General features: G+C 41.1%; 2 protein-coding genes across 2 annotated transcripts; one reads left to right on the top strand and one right to left on the bottom strand.

The window, feature by feature from the left end:
* Positions 1 to 202: 202 nt before the first annotated feature.
* DYTN (dystrotelin) lies at positions 203 to 12,374 on the top strand. The gene is made up of 9 exons (XM_042446173.1): positions 203 to 297; positions 2,124 to 2,235; positions 3,132 to 3,277; positions 5,162 to 5,330; positions 6,806 to 6,876; positions 7,777 to 7,936; positions 8,954 to 9,416; positions 10,865 to 11,048; positions 11,848 to 12,374. Exons 1-8 carry the CDS (start codon positions 239 to 241, stop codon positions 11,014 to 11,016), a joined length of 1,332 nt encoding a protein of 443 aa, XP_042302107.1. The 5' UTR covers positions 203 to 238; the 3' UTR covers positions 11,017 to 11,048; positions 11,848 to 12,374.
* Positions 11,729 to 18,538, bottom strand: FAM237A (family with sequence similarity 237 member A). Its single transcript, XM_042458183.1, is given in 3 exon segments — positions 11,729 to 11,874; positions 14,598 to 15,011; positions 18,431 to 18,538. Coding segments are annotated over 2 exon segments (546 nt in total). The 5' UTR covers positions 14,998 to 15,011; positions 18,431 to 18,538.
* Positions 18,539 to 24,273: the final 5,735 nt, after the last annotated feature.

Raw genomic sequence — 24,273 nt, forward strand, 5'->3', positions numbered from 1 at the left:
CACATGGTGGGAAACCAGCGGGTCACTCTCTATTCCAGAAAACAATCCTAATGACACACTAGACTTTGCGTTGTGTCTTGTTGTGGTGCCTGAGAGCAAAAGAGTCCTTGAAACAACTGGAATTCTCTTCCAGGTTCTGAACTCAGCCATTGGAGAAGAGAGATTCTTGGCTTGGCTCCAGTCTGAACCTGCAATCCTCCTCTGGCTCCCCACCCTCTACAGGTTGTCAGCAACAGAAATGGTCACCCACCAGGCCAAATGTAATGTCTGTAAGAGCTTTCCTATCACTGGACTAAGGTGCATTGCATTATATAATGGGCTTGCTAACGTTGCTGTTATTTGCTTTTCAGGAATGGTTGGAGGCCCTCTTCTATAGTGTGGTTCAGCAATGCTTGCTGAGATGAAAGAAGACACTTTTTCCCCCCAAGCTGCTTATAGAAGGGATTGGGAATCATGCAGCCCTCCAAATGTTTCTAGGCTGCAAATCCTACCATTTTTCACCACAAGTTATACTGGCTAGGGCTGATGGAATTTGCAGGCCAACAACATCTGTAGGCCCACCAAATGGCCCTCATATGCTGCCATCAAGATGTCTTAACCTGAGCTGGAAAAGTTGCCTCCCCCACCCCTTTCTCTTCTTTTCTTTTCTTTTACACTATAACTTCCAGAATCCCTTGTTCAGCATGGTCAGTATAGTTTGAAGTATTAAGTAAACTGTAATACAAACAAACAAACAAACAAAACTGGACTGGATGACCCTTGCGGTCTCTTCCAACTCCATGATTCTATGAAAAAAGAGATGTCTATGAAAAACATATTTGCCAAGCTCTGATTTTCTATAATATAATTAGCAACCAGGTAGCCTTCTACTGGAGCAACAGTTACTTTTATAGCAAATTGTCACAACCTTATTGGAAGATAAACAGTACAACAATGCAATTATAATAATTATAACATATTTAACATTATGAGCACAATGTATGTCTACAAAGTTTATAGGAGAATGTGTTACCCCTTTTATAACTATGTTTGTAGGAGATTTGTGAATAGCACTTTAGCCAACAATTGTATTAAGACATCCAAACCAGGAAGGAGGAGTAGCTGCAGAAGTGAGAGGCTTAATAATGAAGTAGACATGAAGTAATAGTAGCAATAAAGAGCTTGATTGCTCTCACATTTTTTTTCCCTTCTATTAAACACATCAAGAGTTGCAGAAGTGAAAGGCTTGATAATAAACAAATGCCTTTTCAAAGTCTAAAGTAAACGCAGGATAAGAAATTAGAGTTATGTAAAGATCCTAGCTGCAATTTAGAAAAAAATATGTTTTTTCTACTACATCACCCCAAAGTTGGGGTATTCTGGGAACCATACTCCAAAGGACAACTTTTCCAAGATCCAATCCTAGATTATTCAAAAGGTACCTTTCGAAAGCTCTGATCCTAGCATATTATGAGCCTGGCATTGCATAAACCCATTACAGTAATTCAGCAAGTCAAGTACCAGATGTGCCCTCAATCTTGCCCCTTCGCTTGTACATTAAATTGGCTGTTGATGTTTTTTTTTTGTTGCTTTGCTTGTTTTAATAGCTTAATAGCTACTACAGCACTCTTCTTGTTCTTTCCTTTTGACTGTTGGTACTTCTCTGAGGTGGCTAAGACAACCAGTGACCAATCCAGGAAAATAGCTGGATTTTGAGCTGAATACTCAGATGTAAAAACCACCAAGGAATATCATGTGCTGCATTGCTATCTTTCAGAGGAAAGCAATGTCAAACCACATTTGAGTTCACCTTTCCTAAGAAAACCCTTTGAAATTCATGGGGCTGCCATGAGTCCATAAGACTCAAGTACTGTATACACAAAAACACTGGTTAAGGGTTTACAGACACATAATCCAGCTAGTGTCATTCACAAAACTAAAAAAATTAATTGTCCCAGGAATTGCAGTCTGCTGTGAAAGGAGGCACATAGAAATGCCTTCACTTTATTCAACCTATTGGGGAAAAAAACATTGGTGTTAATATTACTCATGGATGTTCCATGGAAGAACTTAGGTGTTTGTTTTGTTTTTTGCTGTTAAGCTCCCACTGATACATTTAATCTATATTGTTATTTATTGGACAGGTATCATTGTCTGAAATGCCTAAACTTTGACCTTTGCCAAGTCTGTTTCTTTACTGGACAAAACATCAAACCCCACAAGAAGTCGCATCCTGTGGTAGAACACTGCAGGCCAGTAAGCAATGGATTCCTTTACTTTTTCTGAATAGTCTAGTGATAGGCTTCCCTAAGTAAGTTGGCTTTCAAACGATTGATAGATTGCTTTATGTAAAAGTAGGGTAGTTTCCTTTGAAAAACAAAGATGCTATTGTGAAGTCGAAGGCTTTCATGGCTGGCATCCATAGATTTTTGTGGGTTTTTCCGGCCATGTTCTAGAAAAACCCACAAAAGCCAAAACAAAATCACAAAAATCTAAAGATGCTATCGTCTAATCATATATTCTATTATTATTCTACCCCACACAAAACATTTCTTTCCAGGGCAGGGGAAAGTACAACCATTTCTGCAACCAGCATGGAAAAACTTTGGATAGCACTCTTTAAGGCTGTCACTTAAGCATACTGAATAAAAGTTTCAGAAATTACACTGGGATCTTCTACATAATCCCCAGTGTACCTACGTCGAATCCATATGCAGGCCCACATGTAGAAGAAAATTTCCCTGTGTGCAGCAGATAGGCATCTTCATTCCAGTGTTCATTTGGATGCTGCTTAACTAATCTGATGTACATCTTTTGAGGCAGACGGATATGGGAAATCCTATCCAGCATCATTGGCTCTTTCAGACTTGGGTGATAGTGAAATTACCTTGAGAATAACAGTCGTCAATCTAGCCAGGAATGGGTTCATGGAAGGCAAGAGGGAAATGTATTTGGTAATCTTAACTACCTGCCTCCACCACTGCTGTCCCCATAGGCATATTGCCGTTAATAACAGTCGCTTCACTGTTTACTTGCAAGGCGGAAAAAAGAGACAATAGAGAAATTGTACTGTCTACTGGTGCCTTAACATTTTTAGTCAGGGCTTTTGATATTAGTCACCTCTGCTCTTCATGACTGTGTCATTTGAACAGGTGTCAGCAAAAGAGAACCTCAAGCTATTTTTCCGTATGATCCGAAACAATTTGCTGCCAGGACGTTGCAACAGGAAAGAAGCGCTGAGAAGAAAGGTGTTGGGGATGACAGGTAACAGAGATTTTTCTGCCCCAGGCCAAACACTGTAAGTACCTCATTTTATAGTGGATATTTGGGGGACTAAAGTTACCTGTATTGAGGGTGTTTGTGTGTGAGTGCATGCATACCTCTTAGGCAATTAGATAGAAGTACGCCATCACTGAGTAGCATTGTTACGATATGTTTAGATCTTTGTACTTCAAAATTGGAAAGAGAAACATTCAACATCTGCCTTTCGTTGGTTGGAAGTACCAACCACATCATACCCTCCAGCGTTTCACAAATGAAAACTGGACACATGGGCTAAGCAGCATCAAAGAATCATCAAGATGGCAAAGTTATTTATTAGTGAGGAAGGACACAAAAGCTAGGAGATGTAGCAGCAGTTTTGCTTGAGCCTACTGCAGGCTCTTCTGGTTTATGTATGCTTCCTCATTAATAACTTTTCCCATTTTAGCCATGCTTTGATGTTGCTTGGAAACATGTGTCCCGTTTTTGATTTGTGAAATACAGAAGGGTATGCTATTCCACTACCATCTCAATGTATGTCTTTCTTAACTGCCCCAATTCCTGCCTAAATTGGAATGCCTTTGCCTATTTATAAAAATGTTTAAACAACAAAGAGGCTTGTTCCACCTTAAATGATTATTATTATATGATAATTTTGTCTGATTATATTATTATTAAATTATTATTATGGGGCTTTGTTTTACTGAAATATGTACTGTGCCTCTAATGCATTTTTTCTTTATGTATCCCTGGTTATTTATTTTTTTACATCACTTTTTAAAATTGTCTACTGTTTCCATGTAATTAACTAAAAAGCAGAATTGGTCTCATGGGAAAGGGGTGCAGGTAATATAATAGAATTGTAAAATTGGAAGGGGCCCCCAGTCTTGTATTAATTCTTTGTCACCCCACTTTTTCAGCTGCTTTCAAAATGTCCCAGTTTCTTTCTCCTCAATTTACTTCATTTGATATAAACTGAGCTCAAAGTGCAAAAGCAATTTGAATTCTATGAGTTCAGCAGAGGTAAAAGGAGAGGAGAGGAGGAGCCTTGCCCTTCCCAGTGGCCTCAGGCAAAAGCAATCTACTGCAGCTTTTTCTAACTTGTCTATTCTTCCTCCACCTTTGTCCATCTTGACCACACACTGATATTGTTTGGCCACATACGTCTCATTTTTAATCTGTGAAATGTTGGAAGGTGTGGTGATATATAAATAAAGCACTCCACTCCCAAAGAAAGTTATCTAAGGGTCAAAACAAACTGCCCCAAAACGAAGGGCTGGAAATGCTAGTTTTAACTTCGGAGGGGCACCATAGCAGACAAACTGTGCGGTGTCCCTCCGGAGTAAAAAGAACCTGCAAAAAGCAGGTTCTTTTTATGGCATCTGGCTGATGTCATGAATTTGCCATTGGCACACCGGTGACATAAGCGACACGCAGCAACGTGGACGGGATGCCACCATGATGTCACTGCCTATACAGACTACGGTTCCAGAGCGTGCGATTGATGCGCACTCCAGAACCCTAGTATCGGTGGCGGCATGCCACTTCAGGCCCATTGGTCCTGGGCCTAACTTCTGTTTAAAGTCTTCCAAAGAAAGGAGAATCCACCAGCATTCCAAGGCAATTTAGTTGGAAGGTTTTGCATGCACACAAGTATGGCTGCAGGAATGTCTTTCGTGGAATAGCATAAACACATGAACACACCATATTGTGTGACAAAATACATGTGAAAGATTTTCAGTTTGAAATCCGTGCAATTCTTTGACATAAGGAAGTAGCTGTATAATTCTTTCTATCCAGGTCATTGTATCTTTGGAATATGTTCTAGTTGTCAGACTGAGGAACATGGTTGCGTATATGATATAATTCCTCCTCCTCCTCCTCCTCCTCCTCCTCCTCCTTCTTCTTTCTCTCTTTGCAGTCCTGCTCCCATTCAGCTCATTTCCTCAGGAGATCTTGGACCATCTGACCTGAAACTTGAACATACTTTAGAACTTCAGCAGAGCAAATCTTCAGATGGCCAAATATCCCAAGCACAGCAGAAAGAAAATAACAGCAGATTACTCAGCCCAGAAATAATATCCAGTCAGGTAAATAATACAAGGTAACAGTGTCCCTCACCTAAATACCATAAAGGCACCAGATCCCATCTGATCTTGGAAGTTAATCAGGGTCAGCCCTGTTTAGGACTTGGATAGGTGATCACCAACAAATACCAGGGGCTCTAGGCTAGGTTTCAGAGGAAAGAATTGAAGGAAAATCCTATAAAATTAATGGGGTCGACAGGTGACTTAAAGGCAGTCTCGCATGCGTACACACACACATATTTCTCAGACCAAGACTGAAGATCCGTCATTACTCAGAAATAGTCCCGCTGAATTTATAAAAGCTGTTGCTGTTGTATGCTTTCAACTCATTCTCAACATATGGTGATCCTAAGGTGAACCTATCATGGGGTTTTCTTGGCAAGAGTTATTCAAGGAGGGGGTTACTTCAAATGGAGTTTCAAATGGAGGAGCAAGGATGAAATGACTGACTTAGAACTAATAAAAAAGTTTGATTCTCTTTGGACATGAATAAAGACATTTGTTTCTGTCTCGCCACAGATATAGCAACGTTAGGATGGTTGTGGTATCACCAGGGAGTTTTGTTATTAATGGTCAATGTGTTCATTTTATATACATCTGGCATTTAATTAAATATTAAATTAAATGACATTTATTGTAATGTTTATATTTTCCTATCTGGTTGTATGTAAGTATAAAAGTGGGAAATCATCAGTGTGGGTTAGTGCCTCCATGGCTGCAGATCACAAGTATTGCATATTGTCATTGTGTTTGTAGTCACTGTGATCGACTTGTCACCTGATGGACCACCCTTCTGGTGATGAGGCTGTCCATACCTAGCTACACTGGTCCCCAGGAGGCAGACATCTAGTCCCTCACTGGGACCTAACCAGTCTGATAGACCCTTCCAGAATTTGGATTCCACTTCATGTATCCCAGGTCATTTTCATGATGAGGTGTAAGAGCAGGGTTTTGTTCAGAAGATAGAGCTATTTCTACCAATTGAGAATAACACTTCCTGTACTTGCTGAAATGGACTTTAGTTCATAAACACCCAAGCTGTTATAAATATATCAGCCTGTAAAGTGCTACAGGGCAATTTTAAAAAAAGATTCCCATATGTGGATGACTTTTCTGGCTGTCTCATACTGTCAGACTGTGGTTTCCATAATTTTGTTACATTCTGACTGCTACTGGGTTCAAAGTTGTAGCATAGTTATCAGTCAAAACACATGGGGTGGCATCCTGCAGGTGAATTATGATGGCATAACTAGAACTTGCTCCACCACAATTTACTTGTCATATATGTGATGTTTATTGTGTGTCTTTTTGTATTTTATATTGGGGTTATATTAAGTTGTGGGTTTTTTTTGCAGTTTTTGTTTCTCATGTGTTTTTTCATTGCAGCATCTTAGCCTTCATTTTCTTGTTCTGTGTGATTGTCATCGACTTCATATTGCAATGAAAGGTACTTCCCATCTTCTCCATTTCTTTTGCAGGTGCTTTCTTCTGTTAAGGTAGAGTTGGCTAAAACACAGGAATCGATCAACGCTCTTCAGAATGAGAACAGGTGAGTGTGAAGATGTCTACAGCCTCAGCCTTCTCCTCTCTGGAGAAGTTTCATTATGGAAATTAATGAGAGTTAAATTAGAGAAAACCCGCAAATGCCCGAAGTTCATCACATGACATCACTGTTAATGTGAAATAACACGAAGTTAAACCAAAATTAAACTGGAGAAAAACATCAGCTTTTTACTTTCAGGAAATTCCAAAAGTAAAAAAGTGGTGTTTTTCTCCACTTTAACTTTGTTTAACTTCATGTCATTTCATTTTAGCAGCAATTCGGTGTGATAAACTTCCCGAATTTGCGGGTTCTGTTTAAATTCAAATTTAATTTAACTCTCATTTAAATCCCGTTTTCCCGTGAGATCTCGGTAGTGTGATAAAGCTCATAGTTTGGAAGAACATCAATCTGAAGAGTAGAAAAAGAGCACACTCAAAAAGTGGTTTACATTTTCAGAGCCAGGGAATCTTTATCTCCACATCCACTGTTTGCACAGCCAAGACCAGATTGAAGAAGGTTGCTCTGAGGCATCTCAAGCCAAACTGTTTAGCACTTCATAGGTTGATGGGCTTGTGATCCAATGCAAACAGTGGCATGCTGGTGTTATTTGCTCTCAGCAGTCTGTTCACTGGCAGGAGATGGGGAATCCCTTTGTCCCTTGGGAGTTTCTGATAAATCCTCAAGAAGAGCCTCACCAAAATCACCTTCCAATAGAGCAGCCTCAAGGTATCTTGAGAGGCTGAATGTCAGACAATGAGGCTCTCTGGAAAATCTTCTCACCACATGGGACCCTCAGGAAATCTTAATCTGGCTTCACTATGCCCAGGTCAATATTTGTTATAGCTGCCTTTCATACATTTTTCTTTTAATTTGGTATCACTGCTGTGCCATTTGAATGTTGTGCAGGTACCTGAGGAAGCAAGTGAGCAAATGGAAGAACCAAGTGCAGGTCCTTCACTCTGCTCAAGAAGAGAGAAACTGCGCACTGGGGGCCAGGTTTGATGAGTTGATAGTGAACCAGGAAAACCTCAAGATGGAGCTCCAGAAAATGGGAATAGAAATTAAGGTACAAAAGGAGTCAAAAGGCCCTGGGGACAATTCACAGAGAATTACATCAAGATCCACAAAGAACGAATCAGATTCAAAATCTTGCTAAGAATAGACTAGTGGATGAAATTATATGTATGAACTTACTTAATTTGTCAGAGACAGCCCCAGTGAACCTTCTGATGCCCCACTTTTCCAGTTGATTTTAAAAGGTTCCAGTTTCTCTCTCCTCTTCCTGCTTTCCCATTTTGTTTTCAGATTACCTCTACTGCTGCAAACTGAGTTCAAAGTGCCAAAACAATAAGCATTCAGTTAACCCAGCAAGAGGGAGAGGGGACGAGGGGGTAGAGTCCTGCCCTTCCCAGTCGGCTCAGGCAAAAGCCAACTGCTGCTAGCTCTCCTAGCTTTTGTGTTCTTCCCCATTAATAACTTTTGCTTCCTTAACCAAACTCTGATGTTGCTTGGCCATGTTTGTCTCAGTTTTCATCTGTGAAATGTTGCAGGTTATGAATATGATGCATTGTGTAAGAAGTCACTTTTCAAGAACAAATTCTAGCATAGAGGTGGGGAAATTCTGCCCCTCTGGAGATGGGCCTACAGTTCCTATTAGCTTTAGTCAGCTTGGCCAATGCTAAAGGAATATGGAAACAAGTCCAAAGCACCCAACAGTTATTATCTAATTAACCAGAAAAAAAAGAGACAATGGGGGGAAACAGGACAGACATCAAAGAGATATGAATCTAATTCTCTAAGAGGCACTAGATATGTTCTTCATATTTGTATGCAAACACACACACACACACCTCCCTGCCAGTGGTGCTGCTGGATAATTTTAGACTCGACTCAGTAGTGTTAGCTGCACCCTTGGCCTTTAGATGAAGTACCCAACAATACTCTCCCCCACACTATTTGAGAACTCTTTTCTGTAATATAGATAATATAATTATTTTCTTTGCATCTCTCTCTCTCTCCTTCCTTTCCTTCCCCTCTGCTCTCTCTTCCTCTCTCTGCACCTTATCTTTCCTTTACAACACAGACTTTACATAACAAGAAATCCTTGAAGGAAAAGAATGTTCAGAATGGATCCAGTTGTCCTCCATCAAAGGTGAAGCATATGAAATATTTGAAGTACAAGTCTTTGGATTGCTCAGCTCCCTCAGTTGAACAGAAGTGGTTCTTGAAGGAACCACAGACTGGCCCACTCACCAGAAATTCCAGATCACCGGAAGCCTCATTGCAGTCACAGTTCTTCCCAAATACCAGTCCTGAAGTTGCACATCGCAAAAAACCAAATGGGAGAACTGTTCCTCTTACAAATGGTTCTGGAGATCAAAAGCCTGAACACATCGGGGACCATCTAAGTACTAGGTTTAAGACCTTAAGCTCTCACTCTTCCCCTATAATGGAGACATGTCTCACCAAGAGGCAGACAGAAGAGGAAGAACTGCAGCACTTAGTGAGGAAGCTGAAGGATGCCCTGTCCTTCCAAGTACAACCAGGTAAATATGTTCTGACTTCATAAATGTTCCAGCAGCATCTGATCTTCAGAAGGTATTTCATACTGATTAAATAGTTAACACTGCCAGTGTGTGTCATGTACTGGCTAACGTCAGTTCAAAAATACAAGCTTCAGCAGATTCAGAAAGCTTTGTTGAGAAAACTAAAGTTGTTCACAGTGTAATAATCTTGTCAGGGCTGAAATACCTGTGAGTTACAAAATATATTGAAAGAACAAGTGATTCAAATGTCTTTGCACTCTTGCCCCTCATTCATCTTCAAAGCAAAACATTCTTCTACCCCCTTCCTTTCTTCTCCATACCAAGCATTCCCACCAAACTGATCTTGATAGCTCACAGTGTATTTTTCCTCCCCTTGAAGCTGCTCATTAGCCAGCTCCAAAGAAGATAAACAACCTGTCTACCCCATCATTACCAATTATGTAGCAGATCCCATCATCCAGTATTACCAAGCATATGCAGAATATCGTGATAGCAAGTATGGCAGGATCTATTATCTTGTCAGTATGTTGATAGCTTGGGCACAATCCACTAGGAAGTCATTGTGTATCATCTCTATTCCAAGGATATGTGGACCTCCAGATATTGTTGGACTGCAGCTTCCATCATCCCTGACTATTGGTTATGCTGGATAGAGTTGAGGGGACCTGCAGTCCAACAAAGTTTACAGGGCTACATCAAAATGACAGAAAACCATGCCAAAGCACCACTGTACTTTTGCAGAAATCCTGTTTATACTGGAATTGCTTTCATAGAGGGGCATTGTGGTGAGCTATCCTTCCTAAACCATGTTCCTCCTCTCTTCACTGGGCCACCATCACTTACCCTGTCAGAAGAAGTCCTTTAAAACCTACTTCAGAATCTGCTTCAGCTAGACTTCCCCCTCATCACTCCCATCTCAGGAGCTTCGGCCATCAGTCACTTTGTATATCTTATGCTGCTACTACTACTACTACTATTAATAATAATAATAATAATAATAATAATAATAATAATAATAATAATAATAATAATAATAATAAAATTGTTTTTGTTATTATAAATAAAAATAAATATTTGTGGGACAGATCTTCACCAACTGCATGTTTTAAAATGTTTTTTTTTAAAAAGGCCATTGAGGCAACTTACAGGGCCTGAATTCAACACTGGGGGCAAGGGGAAGCCGTTTTGAGGAAAAGGTCAGTGTAATAAAATCAGCCTACCTTCTGAAATTGGCTCAAATTTGGAAGAGTTAAGTCAGTTTCCTTGGTTAACCATTCTTTGAGTTACACAAAATAAAGTTGGGATCATGATCTTGGATGAGAATGTCCTCTTTATGGAACTGAGAATGCTTTGCTTTCCACAAGATGAGCATAGGTTTTGTACACCGAAATGAACATTGATGCCACATAACCATTTCTTTTCTTTTCCTTTCCCTCTTCCCACTGTAGATCAGCCATGTGACCACAAGAATGGATTGCTCTCCACAGCTGAGCATGTTTATAAGTCACTCTCTAGTGTCATCAGCCAAGTAACTTTGCCAACTAGGGAATATGAAGGCGGTGATACTGGTCCGTTCCCATTGCTTGATTGCCCAAGATAAAGAAGATAGCCACTTCATATTCACTCACAAAGGTAATTCAGAAATTGGTTTTAAATCAGATGGGATTATGAACATTCTGTGATAACTGATTTTCATGCTGCATTATGGGGAAATCTTTCTATACAATAAGGTTCATTGGCTTTGGTATTCTAATCTTTTCATTCCATCATAGATACCAAATTTGTTCCAGCCTCTTGTTGCAAGGATATTCAATAACAAAATTTTAAGGTTCAGTCCAGTTGAAGTTAAACACCTTCTTTTAATTGGGACTACCTGAATTGCCATGGTTGCATCGCCTGGAATCCTGGGATTTGGAGTTTGGTCAGAGGCAGATTGTGCCCATAAATAATCTCTGCAAATTTCATGCAAATTGCATCTTCACATTGGGCCCAATCTGCAATGTCCTTATCAATACAAGGCTTCAGAACTGAAAACTTAAACATCCACACAATGTCTAATTGATTGCCAACCTCCAGATGCAAAGAAATAATTGGAGGCGGAGAGGGGGATAGAATGAAAGTTAATACTAAATCATTTTGATCCTGCTAATTTTAATGGGATGTAAAATCACGATGGACTTTTTACTGGGTTGTACTCATAGTGTACAGGTATTCTTTCTCCAGGAGAAACAGGTTTAAATAAAATTTAGAGCAAAAAACACAATATAATGGTATTTCTTTTTTAAAAATAGAAAGAATCAACAGGTATAATCCTAAACTCGTTCCTTCTTCATTCGTACATGTCCCATAATTCTTGTGAGTAAAGCAGACTGCCTCTTGTGAACATGGATGCTTATTAAGTCTTCATTCTGTTTTTTCTTCTTCCATATAGGAGTCACCTGAATTTGCGAAAACGTGCCTAGATGTTGGGGAGAAAGCAACATGAAAATAAATTTCTAGTGTATCCGAAACTATACTTCTCCTGACATGATCAATACTGTTTCTTATTTCACGTCATTTTCAACTTTCTAAGTATTGATTATTTGATATGATAGACCAAACTCTCTCAATTCAGTGCTTTCAGTTGTGTTGGACTACAACTCCCCCCCCCCATTCCCAGCCACATGACTTATAAGTGTTGTCCTTTAAAACATCTGATGGGAACTCAGATGAGGTAAGGGAGTGTTACTTTCAGGAGACAGATGCTCAATGTACTTTAAGCCACCCTGACCATCTGATCAGAATGTGGATGAGGCAGGAGCTTTGCTGAAATGGCTGAGCAATTTTAACAATATTCTTTAGCAATGTTAGCAATATTCTTGAAGCTGTGACAAAATCTTAGAAAACCATGCAGGCAAAAAGAGTATTCACAGTTTAGGACTTGTGCTCGCAAAATTCACATTTTTCATTATTGTTAAAAAAAACACAGCGGTTTGGTTTTTTTTACACAAGATACAGGATTTTCTGTACAGAAAATAATATTTCTGCACATAAATATTATTTTCGGTATAGAAAAAGTATGTTTCCTGTGCAAACTAAATTTCAAATTTTGTGCAGAATAAGTCCCAATCTGTGCAGATTCTTATCAGTCCAAGATTCTTGCCAGGGTTTTGCAACAGTTAAGAAATTTTGAACATTTTAAAATATTCTTCCCATCCTTACTAAATAAAAGTCTTCCTATGAGACTGTGTCACTTATGCCTATCTGGGCAATCCTAGCAATCACATTCTGGGCAGCCCAGCATCAGGATTTAATTTATCCTTGCTTAGATGTTATGATCCTGTTCGTTGTTCTGTCAAAAGAGTGCTCAGACAGTTAGGACTCGGCTGCACAGTTAAGTCCTAACTAAACCTCACTGAAAGCAAGGCAGAAGACTTAACTGTGATGAATTTAAAGTCACAGTGATTTCTGTGGGACTTTCGGCCCAGTCTCAACCACATAAATATTTGGGATTACGGTAACTTCAATTAAATCTCACTTGCAGCTATTGTGGCATTACTTTTAGTTGTGTGGGACCTTCTTTAGTGCATATTGTCTTTATCCCAGTGGCACAGATGATTCAGGGAATGTGAGAAGAGTTCGTGGCATGCATCATCCCCACACATCTCTCAGACTTGAACAACATTGGCACGGGAAGATGCTATGGCATGGAATGTGACAGAAAATTATATATGTGGCAGAACTTTGGAAAGAATTTGTTAAAGTAATTTGTTGCCTTGATTCATTAAAATGTTTTAAAGCAATATTGGAAGTCATTATTTAAATAATTAAATACTTGTATGCTATGTTTCTATCTAGACCAGCTACTTACGCAACTACCTTAGTTTCATAACTGAGCATAGACTCCTGGCCCACCACCTTACCATCTGAACTCATTGGGCAGCAGGCATTATGAGAAATGGCAGCCTGTTTGGTTGATCAGGATTCAGCAGACTGACATTTCGATACACTCCCATTTGTGACAGGTATTCTGCGTCTGACTGTTGCACTGGCAATTGCACATTGGAAGGGGCAGGAACATCCGTTTTCTGTGGCCCTAGTAACAGGAAAACAGACTCTAGTCACTTGCCATAGCTGCTGCCCAATAAGTCAGGATTGGAGGAGTATTATCATTCCTACATATCCCCTACAGTATTGAATACTATTGGGATCATGAATATGAATCAGTTAGAATGCATAACTGTAGAGACTTTATCACACCAGACTCATAAGGCGCCCCAATCATGTTAGTCCAGGAAACACAAACATAACTGGTGGGGGGCAATCATTATCACACAGCTCTTCCAAATCACAATAGTGCTGCTTCTGTCCTGGCCTCTGCTTTCCACATGCTGGCATCTATAGTCCTGCCTCCCTGCCCTATGCCCTTCCCAGCATGCCTTTAGGTCTGTATTTTTAATTTTTGTACAATTGCACAATCATGCCGATCCACTGAGTTTAAAAAAGAAAAAAGAAAAGAAACTGAGAAAAATGCCCACTTGGGAATCACAAGGGGGAATGAGAGAGGAGCAGAACCACATCCCCTCATACCATATGACTGCCTCCATATCAGAACTACTTCAAGAGGAAATTACCACACTTGCTCCAAAGTGGAAAAGTAGCATGACTTGGAAGCATTGATGGACTTTGCCTGCCAATAAAAAGGAGCACTCAAGTAACAGGTGGACTACAGACCAGTTACAGGACAGACGCAGCATTGTGTGATAAGGCCAGAGATGCTATTTTCCTGCGCTAATTCCACTTTTCAAGCCTTGTGTGATAAAGTCCTAGGTTACACATTTGTAACAACAATTGTGAATTCCAACCAATGTTGTGTAAAGAAAGACTAAAAGTTTGTTATTTTTGGGAGTTAGGTGGGAGGCTAGCCATTTTCTGCACTTTTTAGTAATTTTAAAGGATTGTTTTAAAAATGAAAACAAATTAGTTTCAACACTATCATTTCCATGCCCTAGTCTTCAGACATCCAATATTGCCTTTTGATATGGAAGTGCCATGCTGCAGAAACTTCGATGCTGCTAAATGCAATACCCCAAAGAGCCCTAATTCATCATTACATTTTATCCTGACAATATTTGATAGCTCTTACTTCATTCTTGCAACACCATCCATGCATGGTGAATATACAATAATAACTGTGCTTACGTCTTATGATCCAAGAGGGAAACATGTCCATTTGCAGTTGCCTTTCACCAAGCTGTCTTTTCCCCAGACCATGGGCTCTGGAAAGGACACAGTCCACATAGATATCTCAGAAAAGCTGTGCCAAGTCCCAGAACAGAGCCCCATGCTTCGTGTTCTCTGATGACTTCAGGAAGATCATGAAGTCCCAAAAGCCATTGACTGAGTCAGAAATATCTGGGTTCCTCATCTCCAGCAAAATGGCAGATGAGGCTTCCCAGCACTGGGGATCAGCTTGGCCAAGATCGAGGGGATCAATCTGGCTGTAACACAAGGAAGGTGCCAAAGAAAAGAAGCCCACGATAAAAAGAGAGCAGGTGAATCTCATGTTGTGGTGAATCTTTCCTTTGATGCCAGGATCCATTGACTTTCTGGAACCTGCAAAGAGCACAAAGAGTGTAACAATCCCATACCTATGGAGGTAAGTGGTATAGTACATACTTTGCATTCAAAAGAGTGCAGATTCAGTTGCCACTTTCTTCAGGTATTATTGGGGAAGACTCCTCTCTGAAACCCTGGAGAGCTACAGCTGTTCATTACAGACAGTCCTTAGGTGTTTTAGTCCTTAATCCTTAGCCTTAGCTTAGAACAATGGTCTGATTTGGTTTAAGGCAGTCCCTTTGTTACTTTGGCTGAGTAAATGGATATGGTGCCCCTTCATTTCTGACTGATGCACACGTCTTGTTTGTAATCTTGCTAACACCACATAAATGCCCAAGCCCTCTACTGACATAAATTGGTTGTACACAGCACCATCACTCCTGACATCATGCAGGCACTTGGGCCCATTTTTCTCTAATAGTGTCCCAAATAACAAAGGTGTGAAGCAGAAGAAACTATACTTCCAAAAGTACAGGGGGCTGTAATTCAATGGGGAAAGGGAGTCAAAACTTCTAGGGAGCATGACTAAAATAGACACTGCATTTGTCTGTCAATCAACCAACCAACCAACCAATTAATCTTATTACAGGCCATAGACCCATCAATGTTGCCCTTTGTGGTTTGCAGGAGGTTGTAATTATGTCGCAGATTTTACTATCTTGATTTTTTAAAATCAGCATCACAAACAATTTATTTCTCCTTTATTAAACCATCTACTTGGCCGATGGGATAAGCTTTATATCAAAGTTATATCAGAGGATAGATACTCAAATGTAACCCTGTCGGTTGCTAAGTTCTTGTCTTTCACAATTAAGATTAGAGAGAAGGAAATTCCCATAATTGGACAAAATATCTAATATTTCCTCTGTTATGCTCCCTGATGCAGAAAGAACACTGGTCTTTCCAGTTACTCTCTCTCTCCAGCAGATGTTGACCACAGAGTTGTTCCGGAGGACCTAGAGAGGTGTTTCACAGTTTTAAAAAATAGTCGTTTTTTAATTTGTGATTTTTCACTTTCATGAGAGTCCTGTGTCCCTAACCCCACTGAATGTGGAAGGCCTATTGGAATACATGGAATCATGGAATCAGAGAATCCCAAAGTTGAAAGGGGCCTCATGGTGCATCAGGTACAACTCCCTGCTCAGTGCAGGATCTCCAGCTAAAACATCTCCAGCAGGCCCAACCTTTTCCTGAAGACACCCAGAGAAGGAAGCCTCACAACCTCTCTAGGTAAATTGCTCCATTGCTGAACTGCTCTTACTGCCAAGAAGTTCCTTCCAATGTTCAATTGAAATCTAGCCTCCTGCAACGTAAAACCAGTAGACCTAATTCAACCCTCTGAGGCAGCAGGGAACAACCTGCCCACTCCTCTTTTTGACAGCCCTTGAGCTATTTAAAGTGTACAGTAATATCCATCCTCAGTCTTCTGTTCACCAAGCTGAACAGGCCCAACTCCCTAAGCCTTTCCTCATACCTTTTGTTCGCCATACTTCTTGTCATCCTTGTTGCTCTTCCCTTAACCCACTGGATCTAATGGTTTTAAGCCACAGGAGAGTAGATCTCAATTGAACACCATAAAGAACCTCCTGACACTACGAGCAGCTTGGCAATGCAACCAACTGCCCAGAGGGATGGTAGTGGGGTCTGCTTTTCTGGATGTCTTCAAAAAGAAGCAGCCACTTGCTGGAGTAGCTTTAACTGGAGATCCTGCATTAAACAGGGGGTTGGATTCAATCTTCATATTGCCAGATCCATTTGTTTGTCCGTTTCCTCTTTTGAAACCATCAGAAGCCTCAACTCCATTTTATATTGTTGGAAAGAGTAATTCTTTTTCATTGTTGTGTGCCTTCAAATCTGACTTAAGGCAAGATATATTACCATTGCCTTCCTCTGAAACTGACAAGAGAGTGTGACTGGTCCAAGGTCTCCCAGTGGGTTTCCATGTCAGAGAAGGGATTCAAATCTTTACCTCTCAGACTCCTAGCCAAACAGAGAAACCACTACACCACGCTGGGAAGAAAAGTTCTACATGCTTCTAAATTCAACATAAAATCTTCAAATTGAGTTGCTCTGTGCTTCTCTTTTACATTATGTTTTTCTCTAAAGAACTGCATGCACATTTATGATATTCTTAATGACTTTAATTATATGCTTTATTAATTCACATTACATGACTTTTTAATCTGCACTTTTGCCGTAGCAAAATCGTTTATTGGCACCCCTTTCTCTTCCACTGCTCCCTCTGCCTTTGATATCCAGGTTACTCTGTTGAGATGGAGTTTGCATGCATTCTCTGCACTTGCTAAAGATGCAGAATGCTGTCTGTCACTCCTTCTAGTAGCAAACTCAGGTGGTAAAAGGACTGTCAGTAAAACAAAGCCACTGAGAAATGAGAAAGAAACTTCAGCGTTCCAGAGTTTCTTGGTCAAATGTCTCTTGTTGTGAGGATAAGAGGAGGTACTTTCCATGCCTTGAGCTCCTTAATGGAAAAGCAAGATGTTCATAAAATGAATACATTTAGAAACCTACCTCTTTTTTATAAAGGGAGCTCCAGGGAGAAGATCTGTCCAGAGTACTGAAGAATACTGTTTCTGCTCTGAAAGCTCATATTGGTCAGTACTTGCTTTCCCCCTTCCTTTTCTTGCTGCCTAGTATCCCTTCCTCCTCCTCTACTCCTGTTTCAGTGCTTCCATTGGTTGTGCTCACTCTTTCTCTCCGCTTGTCCCCTCACAGTTCTTGGCAGTAGTCTGAGACTCTGGGAAGCACGCATGAGATACCAGGAGCCCAAACTCTAGCATTGTTTAACATATAATTTCCTGACCAAGAAGCCAACAAAGACTTATAGCAGGGCACCATAAAAATAACAGTGAATATGGTGCAAGTGCAGTAGCTTTGATTTTTGTTGTTGTTGTTGTTGTTGTTTAGAGTTTCATTGTGGGTCATATTTCAGTGGTACCTCTGGGTTCCTTGGTTGCAATGCAAGCTTAGAAACTGCACACAAACTCTTGTTGTTGTCATACATCTTCAGGTCAACTCCAACTTGTGGCAACTCTAGGATATTCCTGTGAGATTTATTCAGAGGTGATGTGCCATGGTGGCCTTCTAAGGCTGAGATAATGTAACTTGCCCAAGATCACCCAGGAGGTTTGTGTGGCTGAGCATCAATTCTAGACTTTGTCTCCCATAGTCTTAGTCCAACACTCAAACCCCTACGCCACATTGACTCTCCACACACATGTTGGCTCTGCATTCAGACTCTATAGCTGCTGAAAGAGCAGCAAACACCAACAGCAGCTGCTTCACACTTTTGCTTCTTGGTGGATTCCTAAGAACCTTCCTTGGTGCTGAAACTGAGGCAAATGCTCATCTCCTATCCCTCTTTATTGCTCTGGTGGAATGATTATAGGTACACTTACCTATTTGAATCCAATGAAGTTCCCTTGGATAAATGAAATAGCAAATTGCAGCAGGACAATGATGCCTCTGGTTGTAACTTTCCCTGTCATGAGAATCTGAAAGCTGCTCTGGACGTATGTCCCTCGCCTTTTCTTCTTTATAAAGATGTGGGAGTGGATGATTTTTCCTCGTCTTGCGTCAAACCTCTATGCAAACACCCATCCCCTGCCTGCCTTTCAGATTCAGTCCATAAAGCAGATTATTTCTTGGCCCTCCTATAGCTTATGGCTTGCTTTGTGAGCACTTTGAAAAAAACTTGTTTCAGATCCCACTCAGAAGTAATGCAGAGACTAGGCTGAAATAATGTAGTAGTGCTTTTTTTTTCTGGTCTCAACAGCTGAGACTAGTGAGCAGGCTGAGAAAGCACTTGTGAGATGAGAGATGAGAGGCATAAAAGCAGCTCTGCTGACAAGCACTAAACCTCCCCCTGAACTAAAGGGGAGCCGAACCCATCAGTCAGTTCAGACACAGGCTTCTTTTTAAATAGCTTCTTCATACACAGTCCAGCCAAATTTAATTTCATCTGAAGAAATTAAAAGTGTACATGGACACTTAGACATATGCTTCTTTTCAGATAAGTGATTGTAGAGGTGAAGTCTTGAACAGGCACTTTGCATGCAGATTGAAAGTTTTAAATGTTGTCAACATCATTGCTGTTATGAAGCAGTGCATTATGTGGTGTCCAGGGAGATGACAGTCTGTGAATTTTCTTCAAGCAATGAGAACATTTTGTGCTCTCCCATAACAGCTTCATAAGAAAATATGCAACATACAAAAGCATTGGGGCTGCTCTCATTGTCCATACAATGAGGTATCGACCTATATGTTCACCATTCTCAGGAACAGCAGGGGAGAAATGCTGCAAAAGCCTTTCCAAATAGCTTGCCTTGTTTGTGGAAAACAGCCAGAGAAGAAATCAAGAGTGAAAAAGAGATCTGTTCTCCGTCACTCAAAAATACTTTTAAGTATGATGGGCAGAATCCTGTTGGGGACTTACATCTTTGTAAGTAGACTTACATTTGTGGGAATTAGAATTGTGCAGTTGCATGACGTCCATATACTGTACAGTAAAGTACTGCTGTTATGTTACTACATAGCAAAACGAAGCAAAGTGTCCAATGTGCATTGGTGCCTGACCCATGTTCTGATGCACATCGCATTGGTCCTCATTCATATTGTACCAGTCCTGATGTGCATTTGACATTCAGCACAAATGTGCATTGGGCATAAATGCACATTGGGTCCTCTTGCCAGTGACCTGTTATGCATTTTAGAAATTCAGTAAAGAGGTTTCTTAGCATGTCTGTTACATAGCTAGCCGTAGGTAAAGTTAAATAACGTAGCAAGTCAGGTAGGATTCTGGCAATTATCTTCCTACGGTCATGATTTTTGGGAACTGCTGTAACAGACAGCAGTCAAAAGAAGGCAAAGCAATTAAAGCTTCTCCATATTTCTTCCATGGGATCCATATGGTGGAATGATGGAAAGAGGGGCGAGATATTATTATTATTATTATTATTATTATTATTATTATTATTATTATTATTATTATTAGCAAAAGAATGATTGATGAAAGACATCACCCATTCTATAGAAGTTTAATCATTCTCTCTCTCTCTCTCTCTCTCTCTCTTTCTTGCAAGCCTTGATTGTCAGATGCCTACAAGAGCACCAAAAGACAACCATGATCAGTAAAGACTTTCCAGTCAGCTTGGTTGGGATGCAGTCTTAGTCATGCTCAGTGATGAAGCATCATGAAATCAATGGGATTTAAATGAACCATGACTAAATTAAGTCTTGGGTCTATGCTAAGCTTGATAATGTCTAAATATAACTCACTATGTGCCTATACTAGTATGTGCATATTATGACCCTGTTTGAGACCCCCCTCCCTTTTCTCTCTAAATAAGTACGCTGTATATTACACTAGTTGCTAAGTTGGCATTGCATACTCAGTTGCATATTCCTGTAATGTACACTGAACTGAAAAACCTGGGTACAGCTCTTACCAAGAACCCAGTGGGGACACACAGTATGCAGGAGCATTTGGTGGCTTATTTGCAACACTGGGAGATGGCCCTGCAGAAGAGTGCTCAAAAGAACAAGTGGCTGCCTGTTGAGTAGAGCAATTGTTGTTACAGCGGATTATTAACACCTCATTGAGGGATGGGCAATTTCCAACAAATTTGAAATTGGCCATAGTAAAACCTTTATTAAAAAAGCCCTCCCTCGACCCCCTGTTGCATAATAATTATCGGCCAATCTCGCTATTGCCATTTCTGGGGAAGGTGATTGAGCGGGCGGTTGCAATCCAACTTCAATCGATCTTGGATGAAACGGAATATCTAGACCCATTTCAAACCGGCTTTTGGGCGGGTTACGGGGTTGAGACTGCTATGGTCGCCTTGGTCGATGATCTCCGTCTGGGCATTGACAGGGGAAGCGTGTCCCTGTTAGTGCTCTTGGACATCTCAGCGGCTTTCGATACCATAGACCATGGTATCCTTCTGGGGCGACTGGCGGAGGTGGGAATCAGGGGCACTGCGCTCCAGTGGTTCCGTTCCTACCTCTCTGGGAGGTCCCAGATGGTGCAGCTGGGAGACGTGTGCTCCGATGAGAGGGCCCTTACATCTGGGGTCCCTCAAGGAGCCATTCTGTCTCCCATGCTTTTTAACATTTACATGAAACCGCTGGGAGAGATCATCCGGAGACATGGGGCGCGGTGTTATCAGTACGCTGATGACACCCAAATAGTCTTCTCTATGTCTCCGACTGATGCAGTGACCGGGATTGGCGTCTCTCCTCTCGTGGCCTGTCTGGAGTCGGTAATGGGCTGGATGAGGGACAACAGACTCAGCCTGAATCCAGAGAAGACGGAAGTACTTGTGATAGGTTCCCCCGGTCCGGGGTTGGCGGTGGCTCCACCTGTCCTGAACGGAATCACGCTTTCCGTGAAGGACTCTGTACGCAGCCTGGGGGTGCTCCTGGACTCGTCGCTCCACCTTACATCTCAGGTGGATGCGACGGTCAGGAGCACCTGTTATCAGTTTCGGCTGATACGCCAGCTGCGTCCCTACCTTGACCGGGGGGACCTTGAAACTGTTGTACATGCCCTGGTAACCTCTCATTTGGATTTCTGCAATGCGCTCTACATGGGGCAACCCTTGTACCATACCCGGAAGCTGCAACTTGTGCAGAATATGGCAGTCCGTCTGGTCACTGGCACTGCCAGGTCCAGTCATATAACACCAGTCCTTAAAGACTTACATTGGCTGCCTATTCGCTTCCGGGCGCAATACAAGGTGTTGGTAATTACCTATAAAGCCCTAAATGGCTTGGGCCCAGGGTACCTGGAGGACCGCCTCTCTCCGTACAATCCGCCCCGCGCACTCCGATCTTCAGGGCAGCTATTGTTAAGAGTTCCAGAGGTGAAATATAATTCCACCTCTAGGAGGGCTTTTCCCATCTCAGCCCCCAACCTCTGGAACGTGCTGCCCTTCGAGCTCCGCTCAGCCACCTCCCTACCCCAATTCAGGAAGGGGCTAAAAACCCATTTATTCGAACAAGCCTACCCTGACCAGTAATTCTCCCCTCCCCCATGTCAGCATTGTTTTGCCGGCATGATAATTTTATTATTTTTATTGAATTGTTTTTAATGTATTTTATATGGTTCTGTTTATTTGTACTGTTATTTACTGTTGTTCACCGCCCTGATTTTCAGAAGGGCGGTATATAAATAAAATTTTATTATTATTATTATTATTATTATTATTATTATAACATACACACACACACACAAATAGCAACAATATCCTTCCCTCCCAACAGGAAAAGCCCTACTTTTATTCATTTAAGCCAAGTGGCTCTTGAGAAGCACTCTGGCTGCTTGAAAGCTCTTGTTTCTTTTCTTAATTACTGTATGTGTTTTTGATCGCTTTTTAATTTGTCTTTAATTACTTATTTTATTTTATCACTGCTAGCAAACTTGAGTGCCGTCTTTTTGACAGAGAGGTGCAATATCCACCTCATTGTTGTGTACCTTCAAGCCATTTATGATATATGGCAATACTGAGCCAAACTATCATGAGGTTTTCTTGGCAAGATTTATTCAGAGGGGGTTTGCCTTTACCTCTCTCTGAGCCTGAGAGAGTGTGACTTGCCCAAGGTTGCCCAGTAGGTTCCCAGTGTCAAGCAGGATTTCAAACTTTGGTCTCTTGAATGCAATGCCCAAAATATTATACCATGCTGTCTCTCATCCACCTCATAACATGTAGTAATAAGGACAAGTTGCTTACATGTAACTGTAGTTCAAGTGGTCATCTGTGAATTCACACAAATGGCTTTTCCTGAGCCTTTGCAGAGACATTCAGAACCTTCCAGAATTGCTAGGGAAGACTTTTTGGCAGTAGCTCAACCCACCTTATATATATACCCCTAGCATTCCCATTCTTTTCCTTCAGTTCCAATGGATGCAGCATAGAAGCATAATGAGGGAACATGTACAGGACATGACCTGAGGGGAGGATGGGCAGATTTGTGTGAATTCTCAAAGACTCAAAGAACTACAGTTACAGGCAAGCAACCTGTCCTTCTTCATCGTGGTCTCTGTGAATCACAGAGACTAGCAAGCTATAGCAACGAGAGGAGCAAGTGTTGTGACACAAGGCAAATATGATATAACAGACATCACTGAAACCTGGTGGGATGAGTCTCATGATTGGAATGTAATAATAGAGAGGTATAATCTTTTAAAGAGAAATAGGCCAAATAGGAAAGTAGGAGGAATAGCATTATATGTCAGGGATATTTATACCAGTGAAGAGATCCAGGACATCAAAACTGGAAGCCGGGTGGAGAGCATCTGGATAAAGCTAAAAGCGGAGGGAAGCAACAGGGATGTTATTGTGGGAGTGTAATATAGACCCCCAAGTCAGATGGAGGAATTGGATGAAGTCTTTCTAGAACAGATGGCTACACACTCAGAAAGGAGAGATGTAGTAGTGATGGGAGACTTCAACTATCCTAATATGTGCTGGAAGTCAAACTCAGCCAAAACCTCAACATCTACTGAATTCCTCACTTGCCTTGGAGACCATTTCATTGTCCAAAAGGTGGAAGAGGCAACAAGGGGATCAGTATTCTAGACTTCAGGAGAGCTGATTTCAGTAAGCTAAGGGAAATACTGGGGGTGATCCCTTTGTCAGAAATACTAAAAGAAAAGGGAGTTCAGGATGGATGGGAATTTCTCAAAAGGGAGACACTGAAGACACAATTTCAAACTGTTCCAACAAGGAGGGAAAATGGGAGGTGTCTCAAGAAACCAGGATGGATGACTAAGGAATTTTCAATGGAGTTAAGTTTTAAACAGGGCATATATAAGAAATGGAAAAAGGGGAAATCACCAAAAGGGAATTCAGTCAAATAGCTAGCATGTGTAGGGGTTAAGTCAGAAAAGCTAAAGTGTAAAAGGAACTCAGGCTTGCTAGGGAAGTTAAGAACTATAAAAAGGGCTTTTTTGGGGTATGTTCACAGCAAAAAGAAGGAAATGATAGGGCAACTATGTGGAGAAGATGGTGAAATTGTTAAAACGCCTTTGATGTTGTTAGGCAGCACATGAGGCAACACATCAACGTATGGCGCCAGATTCTCCACCTTCATGACTGTTCCCCATGACATTCTTGCAAACTTGTAAAATGTGGGCAAGACAAGGCAACTGTTACATGGATTTGTAACTGGTTGACCGGCTGAAGCCAAAGGGTGCTCAACAATGGCTCCTTTTCATCCTGGAGAGAAGTGACCAGTG

This window comes from Sceloporus undulatus, chromosome 1 (genome assembly GCF_019175285.1).
Source record: "Sceloporus undulatus isolate JIND9_A2432 ecotype Alabama chromosome 1, SceUnd_v1.1, whole genome shotgun sequence".
NCBI classification, from domain to species: Eukaryota; Metazoa; Chordata; class Lepidosauria; order Squamata; family Phrynosomatidae; genus Sceloporus; species Sceloporus undulatus.

Bases quoted from the DNA above. Each gene is read 5' to 3' on its own strand.
- DYTN (XM_042446173.1), top strand. From the start codon at position 239: ATGGTCACCCACCAGGCCAAATGTAATGTCTGTAAGAGCTTTCCTATC. The intron at 298-2,123 runs GTGCATTGCATT...TTTATTGGACAG, and splicing joins TTTCCTATCACTGGACTAAG to GTATCATTGTCTGAAATGCC. The intron at 7,937-8,953 runs GTACAAAAGGAG...TTTACAACACAG, and splicing joins AAATGGGAATAGAAATTAAG to ACTTTACATAACAAGAAATC.